The sequence below is a fragment of the Elephantulus edwardii genome, unplaced genomic scaffold (assembly GCF_000299155.1).
Source record: "Elephantulus edwardii isolate Elephantulus edwardi_28Jun2011 unplaced genomic scaffold, EleEdw1.0 scaffold00037, whole genome shotgun sequence".
NCBI lineage: Eukaryota > Metazoa > Chordata > Mammalia > Macroscelidea > Macroscelididae > Elephantulus > Elephantulus edwardii.
In genome coordinates this window covers 2,341,785-2,357,702 of record NW_006399787.1, presented here as the reverse complement: position 1 = coordinate 2,357,702, position 15,918 = coordinate 2,341,785, and the positions used below count along the sequence as shown (strand labels likewise).

Below are 15,918 nucleotides of genomic sequence, written 5' to 3'. Positions count from 1 at the left end.
AAGTCAACAACACATAACAACAAGAAAAACAACAAAGGGGAAATGTAGAAACATTGCTGGTAAGAAGCTTTGCTGCAATCCTGAAGGCACATTGTTAGAACTCATCAGCAACTAACTTCACAGGAGAAGGGTGAGCAATCTCCTCCCACATAATCAACTGCCTTGGAAAACCTGCCAAAGCATCGGCTATGGGTGGTTCTGACTAGATGGTACACAGTAACAACAACAACAACAAATGTATCAGTATCTCAACCTTTCCTAAACTGAGAGGAGTGCACACACAATCAGAGAGAACAAGTTAGCACTGATCCTTGCTGCTTTTCAGGAACTCACAGCTGCCCTGCCAGTGGGTCTTCAGAAGGCTGTACGCTGCACGAAAGGAAACTGTCCACCTTTCTCCTGCCAGGTCAATTTAAATAACCAGAGAGTTACAACCTCCTGGTTAGAAACACAGCTCCAGAGGGACTAGTCCATCAGAGTGAACTGTTATAGCTGTCCCAATATGTACTGCAATTGCTATGACATATTCACACTGAGGTGCTATGCAGCTCTGGTGGCCCTGTGGTGAGGAACTGTGCTACCATCCCAAAGGCACACGGTCCAAATCCACCAGCTGCCCCAACAGAGAACGATGGGAACCTCCTCCTGTGCACTTTGCTGCTTCAGAAAACAAGCTGGAAGTTCAGAGATGAGTCAGTTCTGGCTCAAGTGTACATCACAACAGCAGTGTGGTACTGGTGAAGAACACTGACTAGACCACGGAAAGGGAGTAAAATGAATGCATCTTTCTTGGAAGTAATACAGTCAGAATGCTACTAAGAACAAAGAATAAAAGGACTGCAGCTCATATACTCCGAATTTGTTATCAGTAGCAATCAGGCCTCGGAAAAGGACATCTTTGCTAAAGAATAACCAGGGGCAGGGGCAGGGAAGCCCCAATTAGATGAAATGATACAGGACTGCAACAGTGAGTTGAAATACAAGGCTGAAGACAGTGCAGGACTGGACATTGTTTCATTCTGTTTTATGCAGAGTCTATAGGAGTCAGGATCAAATTGACAGCACATAACAACAATCATAGGCAGTCACATCTCTAACTCTTTAGAGGCAAGAATGATGAGACTTTACCTCACATACTTTGGACATGTTTCTAGGAGGGGCTACTCCTTGGAGAGGGACATGATGCTGGAAAAGGTGGAGGGTCGGCGAAGAAGATGACCCATGACCAGGTGGATGGGCACGGGGACTGCTATAATGTACTCATGTGTATCAGGAAGTGTGAGGATAGTGCAGGAGAGAACAGTGTTCAGATCTTTTGTTCACAGCATCACTATGAGAGGTACTCGACTCGACAGACCTAACAACAACAATGCTGGGTTAGACACTGCGCTGCAATGCCGAAGGCATGTGGTCTGAATCCACCAAATGCTCTGCGAGAGAAATATTGGAGATCTCCTCCCAGGCAATTAATTGCCTCCGAAAACCCAGTAGCGGGTCAACTATGGGTTGGTTCTGACTTGGTGGTACACAATAACAACAAAATGTATATATATCAAAGACTTTAGCCCACATCAAGGAAAAAAATTTCAAAATTGGACCAACAGACAACATTATGATAGATGAAAAAAAGGCTGGAGTTGTCAAAAATGTCTGGTGTGAAAAACAATGTATTCAGATTTTATAAGTAAACTAGTATAATTAAAAAAATATAAAAATTCTATTTACTTAGATCCACTGTCAACACCCATGGGAACAGCAGTCAAAATATCAAGACTTGTTGCTTTGGGGAAATCTGCTCTGAATCACCTCTTCAAAGTTCAAAAAAGTGAGAAAGTCAGTTCAAAGACTAAGGTACACATGATTCAAACCATGGTTTCCAGTTATTTCTATGTACCTGAAAGCTGGACAATGGATAAAGATGACAGAGGAAGAACTGATCCCTTAACTGTGGTGTTGGTGAAGAGTATTGAAAATTTCATGAACTGCCAAAAGAACAAACAAATCTGTTTTAAAGGAAGTGCAGCCAGAGTCCTGTAAGGATGGTGAACCTTCATCGTAGTTTGGGCATCTTTTAGAGAGAACCAGTCCTGAGAGAGAGATACAACACTAGGAAATATAGAGACTCAGAGAAAGAGAGGAAGATCCTCAATCAGTTCAGCTGGCAGATGACTCGCACACTGGGCTCGAGCAAGACGGAGACAGGATGATGGTGAAGGACAGGTCAGCGTTCAGATCCAGTTTTCACTATGAGTTGTAGTTGACTCGATGGCACCTAAGTCATTCACTCACACTGACTCATGGCTGTCGGATCAGAACTGAATTGTAGTTCATGCTCCAGTGCGTTTTCAGAGACAATGAATCACAGAGGAGGAGAGTGCTTGTCTCTCTCCCTCAAAGTGCCCAGTGGATGCCACGAACCCTCCTCTGGATTAGCAGCACAGCTCTGTAGACTCTGCCACCAGGCCTCCCCTCTTCATAATTTCCTGATGGAAACAGTCATACCATTGCCTTTGAAGGAAAATATACACTCTAATCTTTGGGAGTTGGTCTTTTTTTTTTTGCTTGCAATAATTTAGGCATTTAAACATATCCTTAGTTCTGTAATATATATACATCTAATAATCTTACCAAGACACCAAAATGTAAAAGGCAGGCAATATGATAAATCAGATCGGGAAAAGGATGATTCAGAAGAACTTTAAAGACAATAACAGATTTTTTTGCCTACTACTGTATTTTTTTAAGCGGCAAATCTTAAAGCAGAAAACAATCTATGCTGAAAAAGAAAAACAGAAGTAGGAACTAAATCATTTTACAAATACAAAGATTGCATAATTTGAGAATATAAAATCACTTAACATGGTTACCTATTACACAACTCATTTATTCTACAAAACACATTGTGTTATAGTTGTAAATTACTATTACTTTTCTTTTAACATGTACTTCCAAATACACCCTGGAGTTACTATTTGAAAATAACTAGTCCTAAAACCAAAAAGAAACAGTCTTTTTTGCCTTAAAATGGCATTGTGAATATTTTAAGACTTAAATATCCCTTTGAGAATTTTAAGACTTTTAAAGTCTCAATGAGACTTGGTAACACAGTAGTTAAGTATTGGGCTGATAATGAAAATGTTGGTGGTTCAAGGCCCCTGGATGTTCCAAATGCTGCTTCTGTTAACAATTTTACAGCTCTAGAAACCTCATGGGGCCATTCCATTCTAACCTAGTTTATTGCTATTACTGAAATAAACACGAGATAAATGGGTTTGAAAATTTTTGTCATGATTTTTGTTTGTTTGTTTAAGGCACAGTCTATTGAGTAAGACCAGAAAAAAATTTCTCAACATTATTTACAGTGTGTTCAGTTAGCACAAATTTCGAGGGCGCTGGATTTGCAGTGAAATGCTTCCCACCTTTTTTCTTCCTTGATTAACCATTGCTCAGTGACAAGCTGCATTCATTTTTAAGGCTTTTAAAGGGGAAATTACAATGCCTGCTGTGATAATTGTGACACTACCCTAACTGAGGCAATCACTTTAAAACTACTCTGCTCATCATTAGCAATGCTAAATGATAAAAATAATTATATGACGAGTATTCTGGGAAATGATTGTTTAATCTTCTGAAAAGCTCAAATCTAGAAACTTCTCAGCAACACAGATGGGGAGACTGTCTGATGACATGGACCCTTCTAAATTTCCTCTAGTGAGGTAGAATCCCCAGCCAGCTCTCAATCAATCAACATTTTCAACTCCTTTCCTTCCAAGCTTCCTTCCAGTCAAGGTTTATCAAACCAGGGCCAGGCTGACAACAGGATATTTAAGGCAGAGCAATTACCTGGGAAGAAATCACCTCAGATCCAAGCCTGAAAGAGGCTGTAGGATTGAAAGCTTGACCTCAGGGCAGAAAGTACCCAGCTGGACTCAGCTGGGTTAAATTCAAATCTACTGCACAGTGAACCCAAGGAGATCAGTTCCTTTGTCTTCTCTATGTCCAAAAAATTTACGTAGAAGAAAAATATCTTTGCATGGAAGTTCATCTGCAAGAAGCCTCTATCTCTCTAAGTGCTGACAAATGATTTTATGAATACAATTGCCAGGCATTATGTTTTCTTTAGAAAGTAGACTCCTCCAAATGATTGTTTTTCTGGAATGTTCAGAGTTCGGCACAAGTGACAAATGACAACGTTTCAATGATAGACCAAGACAAAGCAGGGATAAAATTCATTGTGCTTTTCCAGCTTATTATCTTATAAACATCTGGGCTTAATTCAAGCCAATGATAGAGTTGAGAATAAGCATAAGAGCATAAAATCCATTTAGAAAAACTGATTATACAAGAGAAAAGATAATGTGGGGATGCATACACGGGTAAGTGAAATGCTTTTACGTGTTAGAAGAGAACACAGAATCGGCTTCACAAAGAGCACTGTGATTCAACAACTCTGCTCAGTCACTGGGGTTGTCAATATTGCTCATTTAACTAAAGCTACTGTCACGGCTGCTGGAAAATGGACCATTAGTAGCTACTGCATTTTAAATGCTTCTTTCTAGCCAAATACTTAAGATAAATTGTGCAAATAAATGGTATTTTAAAATATGTAAATTAGGGAAGTCAAAAGTTAAGCTCTTAACTACTAGTGTAAAGGCTGCCAGTTCAAACCCACTCATATGCACAAGGGATACAGTCTGGCACTCTGCTTCCAAAGTTCACAGCTTTGCAAACCCTTTCAAGTAATTCTATTTCAGGACTAGGGTTCAAGTGAGCTGTAATGAACCCTCCACCATTTACCAAATAATAACAAGAGGTACTTTGGAAGATCTGTTTTCTCGTTTCCTACTTAAGTAGTGAAAAAGAATTTCAAGTTAGAGGACATAACGCAAAGTGGTGGTGGTGTCTGTGCCACTGGGTTGATTATGACTCATACTGACCCTATGAACAGATCTAACCCCGTCCTATCCTGTGCCATCATCACCATCTCTGACACTTGAGTCCATGGCCGTGGTCACTGTGTCACTCCATCTGACTAAGGGTCTTTTCTTTCACTGACCTTCCACCTTTCCAAGCCTGATGTCCCTTTCAAAAGAATGGCCCCTCCTAACATCATGCCCAAAGTATGTGAGATGAAGCCTCACCATCCTTGCCTCTAAGGAGCAATCTGGGAGCACCTTCTCCAAGACATACCTATTCGTTCTTGTTGCAATTCATGGGATATTTAATACTCTCCTTCAGCATCACAAGTCAAAGGCAAAAGCCACTGATGTTGTTGTTCGGTGCCATCTAGTTGACTACAACTCACAGTGACCACATGAACAACAGACTGAAAACTCGCCCTGTCCTGTCACTGACTCAATTTTTCTTGTTAAGGGTTCTCTGCTCTTTCACTAACACTCTATTTTTCTCAGAATGACATATTTTTCCAAGGTCTGACCCCTCCTGACAACATGATCAAAGACATAAAACAAGAGTTCCACCACCCTTCCTCTAACCCTGGTTATACTTCCTTCAAAAGAGATCTATTTGGTTTTCTGGTGGTCCATGGTACACGTTATTTGAAAAGTGAGAAATAAATAGTAAATAACTTTTAATCTTGAAATAGCAAAGCAAAATACTTTTTATCAAGGACATTATTAAAAATTACATGCCAAGAATGGCCCTCCAGGGTGAATAAACGGTTGGTCACAGCAGAAAGCATTCCTTAGGAATTCTGTTTTTACCTGGTTATTCTTGTCTGTCAATTCACCAAGAGTTTCTGACTGTTTCTCCCACTCTCGCTCCAATTTCTTGTGCTTAAGCTTCCACTGCCTGATGGTCTCCTGGGCTTTCAGTTTCAGCTCTTCCCTCCTCTTCTCCGCCTCCTCCCGCCGGGCCTCCGACTGCTGGAACTCACTGAGGTACCGCTCCGCCTGCCTGGTGGCATCCTCTGCGTGGAGCGTCAGCTCTGAGATCTGGACTCCAGCTCGCTTGCGCTCGGCCTCAGTGGTCTCATAGTGATTCTGGATCTCCTTAAGTCGATCCAACATCTGCAGCTGCTGTTTCTCCCTGTGCTCCAATTCACATGTTAAGTTCTGAAAAGAAAGCATACCAAATATTAGGAGCACAATCTTGTCAAAACTGAACCTGTAACATGCTATCGTCTTTAAAGTCACAGAAGCAGGCATCATTCGTATTGAATTTCATTAAAGGTGAATACAGGAAACATAGCCTTTTCCTGAATATTTCATAAACACTGTTGTTGTTGCTCTTGTTGTCATTGTTGTTTTGTGCCATCGAGCTGCTTGCGACTCATAGCGACCTTATGTACAAGAGCCCTAAACGCCGTTCTATCCTGTACCAACCTCGCCATCTCAAACACATTCATTCCCACCACTCCACTCACAGGATCGATCCGTCTCATCGAGGGTATTCTCCCGTGCCGTGTCTCCACTCTCCCAAACATGATGTCCCTCTCCAAGGACCAGCCCCTCTTTGCAACATGCCCAAAATATGTCAGACGAAGCTTCAGAATCCTTGACTCCAAGGAGCATTCTGGCTTCACCCTCTCCAGGGCAAACCTGATTGTTCTCCTAGCAGTCCATGGTATATTCAGTACTCTTCTCCAGCACCACAGCTCAAAGGCATCAATTATCTTTCTATCATCCTTATTCATTGTCCAACTCTCCGATGCATAGCATGTTATTGCAAAGACTATAACCTGGATCAGGCACACCTTAGTCTCCAGCCTGACATTGTTGCACTTCAGTACTCTTGAGAGGTCCCTCACAGCTGACTTTCCCAGTGCAATTCATCTCCTGATTTCCTGGCTGCTGTTACTAAGAGTGTTGACTGTGGAACCAAGTAAACTAAAACTGTTAGCTATCTCAATCTCTTCACCATCCATACTGATGCTGCCAATTGGCCCAGTGGTGAGAATCTTTGTTTTCTTGATGTTGAGCTTCAATCCATATTGAAGACTGCAGTCCTTGACCTTCTGCAGCAAGCACTTCAAGCCCTCCTCAGTTTCAGTAAGCAGGGTCGTGTCATCTGCATAATGCAGGTTGCTGATAACTCTTCCACCAATCCTAATGCCACATTCCTCCTCATACATCCCAGCATCTCGGATGATCTGTTCTGAATATAGATTGAAAAGGTATGGAGACAACACACATCCCTGATGGACCCCTTTCTTGATTTTGAACCATCCATTGTCTCCCTGCTCTGTTCTGACAACTGCCTCTTGTTCCAAGTATAGGTTTCACATTAGCACAATCAAATGTTCTGGGATTCCCAATCTTCTCAGAATCACCCATAGCTTGTTGTGATCCACACATTCAAAGCTTTTGCAAAGTCAAGAAGCACAGATAGACATTTTTCTGATATTCTCTGCTTTCTGCCAAGATCCATCTAACATTAGCTATAATATCCCTAGTACCACGACCTCTTCTAAATCCAGCCTGCACATCTGGCAGTTCTCTGTTGACATATTGTTCCAAACGTTTTTGGATCATTTTCAGCAGAATCTTGCTTGCATGTGATATCAATGATATTGTTCAATAATTTCCGCACTCTGTTGGGTCACCTTTCTTTGGAATGGGAACAAATATCAATCTCTTCCAGTCAGTTGGTCAGCTGGCTGTCTTCCAGATTTCCTGGTACAATTCAGTGAGCACATCCAGGGCAGTGTCTGTCTGTTGAAATAAATCAATTGGTATGCAGTCAACTCCTGGAGCCTTGTTTTTTGCTAATTCCTTCAGAGCAACTTGAACTTCCTCCTTCATCAACATAGGCTCTTGCTCCTTATTTCATGAAATTCCTCTGTGTCAGCTAATTCCTTCTGATACAGTGACTTTGTGTACTTCTTCCATCTTCTTTTTATACTTCCTGGATCATTCAACATTCTACCCATACTATCCTTAAGTATCGCCACCAGTGGCTTGAATTTGTTTTTCAGCTCCTTCAGCTTAAGACACACTGAGTGAGTCTGGCCTTTTGATTTTCTGACTCTAGCTCTCTGCACATTTCATTATAGTATCTTGCTTTGTCATCCCGAGCTGCCTTTTGAAATTTTCTGTTCAGCTCTTTGATTTCTTGATTTCTCCCTTCAGCTTTGGCTTCTCAGCACTCTAATGCAATACTCAGAGTCTCATCTGACATCCATCTTGGTGTTTTCTTCTTCCTCAGCCTTTGTAATGATCTTTTGCATTCTTCATGGACGATTTTCTTGATATCCTCCCAGAGCTCATTTGGTCTATGCTCATTGGTGCTCAAGGCCTCAAACCTGGTCCTGAGATGGTTTTGAAATTCGAGTGGGACAGACTTAAGGTCAAGTATTGGTTCCCGTGGACTTGATTTAATTTTCTTCAACTTCATCTTGAACTTGCATATGAGTAGTTGATGGTCTGTCCCACAATCAGCACCCAGCCTGGTTTTCACTAAACACAGTAGTTAGGAATAATTTTTTTGTTTGTTTGTTTTTTGTTTTTTTAATTTTTTTTTTAACAGAGGTTTTGGATTTCCATTCATTCATTGCTGCAATTTTCTCCCTGCCCACCCCTCCCCACCAGCTCACTCCCCCCTCTGAAGAGAGGGGAAAAAAAGTCCTTCATTAGTATAAAATTCCCACGTCCCTTCCTCCCACCCCCCCACCCCGAGTACACTTCTTTATGCAATCTTAATTCTAGATATCTGTGCTAACCATAATACTCAATCATATATCACTTCTAAAGAACAGGAATAATTTTTATAGAAATAGTCTCTTTCTTTCAGACTACCTATTACCACAATAGGCAAAGTATCTATGGCATAGCTGATTGTAATTAAAGTCCAAGTCACCACTGTTGACAAAAACAACATACATTACTTCATCCCTAATGTTGGGTCTAAGTAATAAAAAAACTCAATGTTTTGAGATTTTTCAGATTATCACAGCTCTAATACTAGCAAATAGATTTACTATTTCACTATCTGGAGTCACTAAATATTTTGAGATATTAAAATAAAAATCAGTAACAAAATAAAATGAGCACTGAGGACAGAAACATCAGTATAGATAATGCAGTATTTAGAAATCCATTTGAAAGTCCTGAGTAAAGTACTTATAGATTGCATTATTTCCAGCTCAAACAACATAATCAGTAGATGTACTTAACTCATCTATAGCTTGCATCAATCACAGTAAGGTAGATTTTTAAATAAACATAATTTGAATTTATCTGTAATATTTTTCTAACCAAGGGGGAAAATCTTGAAGTCTTAAAAAGCAATAACATATTTGGAAATGATACTAAGTCTTTAAGATTCACACACATTTTAAATCTGGAAGAACAAATAAATGTCAATTTTAAAGTTAACAAATGAATGCATTGCTTTGATCACTCACTCCCACACAGACTGCAGGTGGGTGGGTTCTAACTTAAAGTGACCCTCCGTTAGGCTTCCTGTCTGTACATCACACAGAAGCAAATTCTCCAGCTTTCTCCTTTGGACCAACTAGTAGATTCAAACTGCCAGAGAGGCCTGACTTTTTGGTTAAGCAGTGCAACAAGCTATGGACTACACCACTAGGACTGGCTTTACAGAACATTTTATACTAACTAAAGAATGCTTTCGGAACTGACATAAGTCAATTGTGTAAGGCTCTGGATGGGAGTAAAAATATTCAGAAATTAAGTGTTTGCCATGGGTCATGTAACCAGACCCTCTAAATATCAGTTTCCAAATACCTGGTATAATAAAGATGAAATTAAAAGGCTATGTGAGCAATTATAGGGAGCTCTAGTGGCCTAATGGTAAGGAGCTGTGCTGCAATCCCAAGAGCATGTGGTTCAAATCTACCAGATGCTCTGCAGGAGAAGGATGTGCAGTACCCTCCCATGAGATTAACTGGCTCTGAAAATCCAATCAAGGGTCAGCCAGGGCTTGGTTATGACTTGATGGTGCACAACAAAACATTGAAGGAGAAGACATTGGAAATATTTACCAAGTTGCTCTGGCCCTGACAGAATTTTCACTTCCAGATTAAGTTAAATTTAATTTCCCCTATGATTAAAGTCATGGTTTGATATTAAGGCAATTTTTTATGTAATAACAATGCTTTAAAAACATGCTTCATTTTCAGAGCGACATGTTTGTATTTGCTCAGTTTGCTAAGTTCAACACAGCCTGGAAGAGCTGAGTCACTTATCTATGCAAATAAAATAATAAATTGAGACTGGTGCATTTGTTTGTGTGGAAACTTCTAAAATGAGATGGGAAAATCCTAGTGATTGTGGTTGACACTTTTGCCCTTATTCTACAAATTTTACCAAGAAATCAGGTTGGAGGAAGAGTCATCAACAATCTACGTTATACAGATGGCAAAACCTTGCTTGCTGAAACACTTGCTGCAGAAGGTGAAGGACTTAAATATGAGGCATTGTCCCATTATATAACACCCTTCACAGAGAAGAAAGTATGTAGGTCAATAAACATATAAGAGATTTCCAACTCAGGAGTCAGGCTGATCTCCTAAAAAGCAAATATTTAAATATCTAATTGGATAATGGTTTTCTACACTTGAAAATGCTATCATTCAATTCAGATCAGAATTACTTACAGCTAACCCTCCTCTGGGTTTTTGAGGCTTAAAAAAAAATGGGTGGAGGATCCAAGGGGGAGATCGTAGAAGCAGATGGGTGAGGACGGGCGGTGGGGGGGGGCCGGGTGAGGACGGGTGGGGGAGAACCATAGGGTCTCACAATTTGATGGACGCAGGGAGGGATGGGTAAAGGAAATGGGAAAGACCCAGCAGGGATTTGTAAAGACAGGACAATGATTGGCATATTTCAGTGTTGATTAATTTTACCAAATATAATGAATGGGAATGATTGTAGGAACACAATGTGAATGAAGATAGTGTGAAAAAACAATGTATATGAACTTGTAAGCAAACCAGTATAAAATAAAAAGTTATTTTTAAAAAATCACTTAGGAGGAGAATGCCTATCTTTTCCCCATGGAATCACTAGTGGATTTAGACCTGTGAGACCTGTGGGCACTGGGTGAGCAGTGCAATTCCCTAAGGAATGTAACAAGAGAACTCTCGGAAAATCTTATTGTTATTTACATCAAGTTGGAAGCCACCTATAGCTGATCCTCCAAGTTTTCATAGGGTCACAAGGTGATCCAAGGGCCCATAAAAACATCTAATCACACAGGAGAAGACTGCCCATCTTTCCCTGTGGAGCAGCTGGTGCATTTGAACCCCATACTTTTGCATTGGCAGTGCAATTTCTTACCACTATACCACTAGAGCCCCCTGAAATTTAACAAATTAATAAAGCGAACTCATCTGAATGATGTACAATTATGTCAATACCCAGTAACTGTGGTAATGGTAGGTGTGTCGGGGACAGTGAGACCTGGTTCAAGATAGGGCAGGCTTCAGAGCTATTGCACATAAAGTTGCTATGAGTCACAGGCAACTCAATGGCACATTAAAAAAATATAATGTACAACTCACAACAGAAAGATGCTTCTACTAAAATCACAATAAAGGCTCTCTCTGTTGAAAGAGGACAGAAATTAGGTGGAATCAGGCAATAAAATAGCTGGAAATTCTAAAATAATCACCAAGGGAAAATGGAAATGAAAGAGATAAATATTTCACAGCTGACAAGCAAAAAATAAGGTTGTTAGATGATCTTAAATGTATGCTGGGCAAAAAATGTGTAAGCTTTCTCTCAAAAATGTGTAAGCAGCATTTTTTTAACACAAAAGCAATAGGAGTCAGTAATTATCTAGGCTTCTGTTACCACAGTGAAACAAGAATCAAAGGGAGCTCTGGTGGCCTAGTGGCAAGAAACTGCACTGCAATCCCAGAGGTACGTGGTTCGAATCCACCAGATGCTCTGCTGGAGAAGGAGGGGCAATCTCGTCCTGTACCAGTCAGATCCGATTTGACGGTACACATAAAAAACATAATAACATTTTACACACGCACACACACACACACACACACAGAAAAAAGAATCAACAATAATTAATACATAATACTTTATCACAGAATGTCCATTTGGGCAATGACCAGCTGGGAGGATCAGTTAAGAACTGGTTTTTACTTGACAAACATAAGTGGCTGTGAATGATTGTAGACATTAACCAAAGTATAACTGTGTAGATGCCCAGAGTACAAGTAATGTAAATCCTCCCTCCCCACTTACTAATCATTAACTTTCCTATTTACGTGTTATACAAAATAATGAACTTAAGAGAATAGTTGAAAACATGCCATTGAATATGAGAGTATGAATTAGCAAAGAAGGGTGCAGTTCTTACTGTCAATGACTATGGTCCTCATGGCCAGGGGGAAGGCAGGTTTGCTTTGGATGTGTCTTTGTATATATTCCACATTGTTGTTTTTGGGAGCTAGGAAGCCAAGAACCCACTAGCTACTCTGTGGGAAAAAGAACTAAAGCAGATCACAGCTTAAGAAACTTACGAGGATACAACTCCCCTGTCATTACGGGGCTGTCATAAGACTCTATCATGCTTTAGGTCCGACAGTATTACTTCTTATATTTTCCCCTCGGTAGATTCTGTTCAGTCATTGTTCAGTTTCTTTCAATTCATTTTGCCAAATAAAGACACAAAAAACTGAACATCAATAAACATTCTTCCTTCTTCAAACCAAGAATTATATAATTCTCATTAATGAGTCTTTATACACACATGGATACACATACTTATAAACACTTGATACGTTGTTGTTTTGTTGTTGTTATTGTTGACTGCTATCAAGTTGAGCATGACCCACAGTGACCCTATGAACAAAAGACCTTAAGGCTTTCTATAACTATCAACATTTATCAAAGTTCATAGAGTTTCCAGAGGCATGTTGTTTAGGAAGTGGATGCCACTCCTGCTTCCAGTATAGCATATAAACATACAAACATTTCACTAATCCACAGAAAAATGCTTTCATGGAATGTATATATAATATCTTTATCTCCCTGATATACTACACAAACTGCTAAATAAAAAGCCATTTTCTTATTTATTCCATTATGATGATTTTCAATTTTATTACTACACCCACTCTTCAATTACCAGCATAGTCAGGTTGTAAAAAACGGGTCATTATGTGGAAAATTTACATTATATGGGGGGGGGGTGTGTAAAGTTTTTGTCGTTTGTTTTCAAATCTATCTGATTTTTTTATATTTAAAAATATAATTATAGAAATAACAACAACTAAGATCTACTAATGTGCTCATCACTATGATACATCTACTTGTCCATTATGCTTCTGCAGAGAGGTTTCCCAGAGACAAAGCTGGATAGAGTTGGGTTGAATGTACAGAAGAAAACATGGCTCACCATGATTTAACCACTTCCCCTTTCACCTTTGTCCTTGTACTAAGACAGAGATTACTTTGCAGAACTCTAGGTCCTCATTTTCACCCCTGCAAACCTTGCCTTATGATCCTGAAAACTACTTTGCACTTTGAGCCTGGCAAGTCCCCAAGGCTTGGGGCTTCCTACAAAGGCTAGAAACACCTCAGACTCATCAAGGCAGAAGCTTCAGATCCACTTCCGTCCACAGGCTCACACTGGGTTGTCATAAACCCCACACATATTTGTTCCAAATCCCCTCTCAATGCCTCTTTCCACCCCAAGGCAATTTTAACTATGTAGCCTCAGGATGCTACAGTCAAGAAGAGTCATGTCCACTGGCTCCACATTGCCTGTTATGCTCACCAAAAAGCTATAACCATGGAGGAGGCTGACTCTTCACAGCAGTTGAAAGCAATGACTCTCAACCTTAATAATGTGCAAAATAGATGACAGATTTTGTTTCAGGACTGAAAATGCAAAACATAAGATAACAAGATAATTATTAAGTCAGAACTACACATATTATGTAGTTCTAGAGAGGTCATACACCATGGAGAACTTTCTATATTTAAATCATATGGGATTAGCTCTATCACTAAAGCAAATTGGGTAAATTTCACATCATTTAATTCAGCTCAAGATTTACTTTATATTATATAAGTGCTGCCAAAAACAATCCAAAAACTTCAAAACCTGCATTTCACCAATAATTCCTTCTAGTACACTACAAAAAGCCTTCTTAATACAGTTGTCAACTAAATCTAAAACTTGAAATTTTCCATTTCCACTTTTTCCTCTTTGCATTTTCAAGTCTGAAAAACATGCATGGATACTTGTGTGAGATTCTGAGACAGCTCTTTGCATTGTAAAGGACTTATAGATTCAGCATATAGTTCAGGATTCAGGCTGATAGACATGTTTCAACTAACAGATGCAACCCTGGATGTGCGCACCCTTCTATGCGAGGAAATTCAGAGGACAGCTGCCTCACTGACTGGAAGAGATCCATATTTGTTCCCACTAACAAAAAAAAGTGATCCAACAGAATGTGAAAATTAAAGAAAAATATCACAGGCAAGCAAAATATTGCTGATGATCATCCAAAAACAACCGGACTAGAACACTGATAAGGGACTCCTGGAAGTTCAGGGTGGGTTTAGAAGGGGCTGTGGCACCAGCCACACCACTGCTGATGTCAGATAGTTCTTGGCTAAAACCAGAGAATGTCTGTGTTTTATTGACTATGTAAAGACATTTGATAATATGGATCACAATAAACTATGATTAATATTGATAATTATGGGAATTCCTGTATATTTAATTGTACTCTTACAAAATCTATACCTATACCAAGAAGAGGTTAGTATAAAAAGAACAAGGGAACACTGTATGGTTTAAAACAAGGAAGAGTGGGAGTCAGGGTGGTATCATTCCTCCATAACTAGTAAAGCTGTTTGCAGAAGAATTTGGGAAGGTGGAGTCGATGAAGAAGAATGTGGCATTAGGATTAGAGGAAAACTCATCAAGAACCTACAGTATGCAGCTGATACAAACTTACTTAATGATCGTGAAAACCTGAAGCATTTGCTAAAGAAGATCATTGATTATAGCCTTTAACATCAAGAAAACAAAGATCCTTATGACTGGGTCAATAGATACCATGTTATATGGAGAAAGGATTTTAACTATCAATTATTTCATCATACTTGGATCCAGAGTCAACACCTTTGGTACCAACAGGAGATAAGGAGATGGCATTGCTTAGGGTGACGCTGCTCTCAGGGACCTCTCCAACATACTAAAAACCAGTGATGTCAGTTTGAAGATTAAAGTGCACCTGATTCAGGCCATGGTCTTATCAATTGCTTGCTATGCATCTGAGAGCTGCACAATGACTTAGGATGACAGAGGAGAATTGATACCTTTGAATTATGGTGCTGGAGTACTGAATATCCCATAGACTGCCAAAAATACTAAGCATCTATGTCTTGGAAAAGATACAGTCAGAGTGTTCCTTGGAGGCAATTCCTCGGAAAGGGTCATCATGATTGGAAAAGTGGAGGTTCAGCATAAGAGACAAAGGCCCTACATGGCATGGACTGATATGGTGAATGCAGCAATGGGCTCAAGTGTAACAGAGATGGTGAGGATGGCACAGGACAGGACAGGGTTCAGATTTGTTGATGGTAGGGTCATTCTGAGTGGTACTTGATGGAATGGCACCTAACAACAACAGCAGCACCAGTAAAACCAGAAAATTCAAAGTCAGAAAAGAGAAAAAGCATAGGCAGAAATGTCTGAGGAAATCTGATACTGGCTTCTGACAACATGAGTGAAGTGTTCTCTGCCAGTGATGATCATCACAGACTCAAAGTTCAAGGTTTCGATATATCAAAGAAATAATTCACCATGACCAATTTGGATTCATAACAGGTATGCAATAATAGTTCAACATAAGGAAAACAATTAATGTAATTCATCACAGTAACAAAGCAAAGAACAAGAACTACATGATCCTATCAATTGACACAGAAAAGGCCTTTGACAAAATCCAACAGC

The 15,918-nt window shown here is 39.7% G+C and overlaps 1 protein-coding gene across 1 annotated transcript in view; it reads right to left on the bottom strand.

Moving 5' to 3' along the window:
• CEP128 (centrosomal protein 128kDa) overlaps positions 1–15,918 on the bottom strand; it is a 597,902-nt gene that overhangs the window by 403,779 nt on the left and 178,205 nt on the right. The window contains exon 12 of the mRNA XM_006884767.1: positions 5,724–6,074. Within this exon, the coding sequence (XP_006884829.1) occupies positions 5,724–6,074 (351 nt within the window). The remainder of the gene's footprint in view (positions 1–5,723; positions 6,075–15,918) is intronic.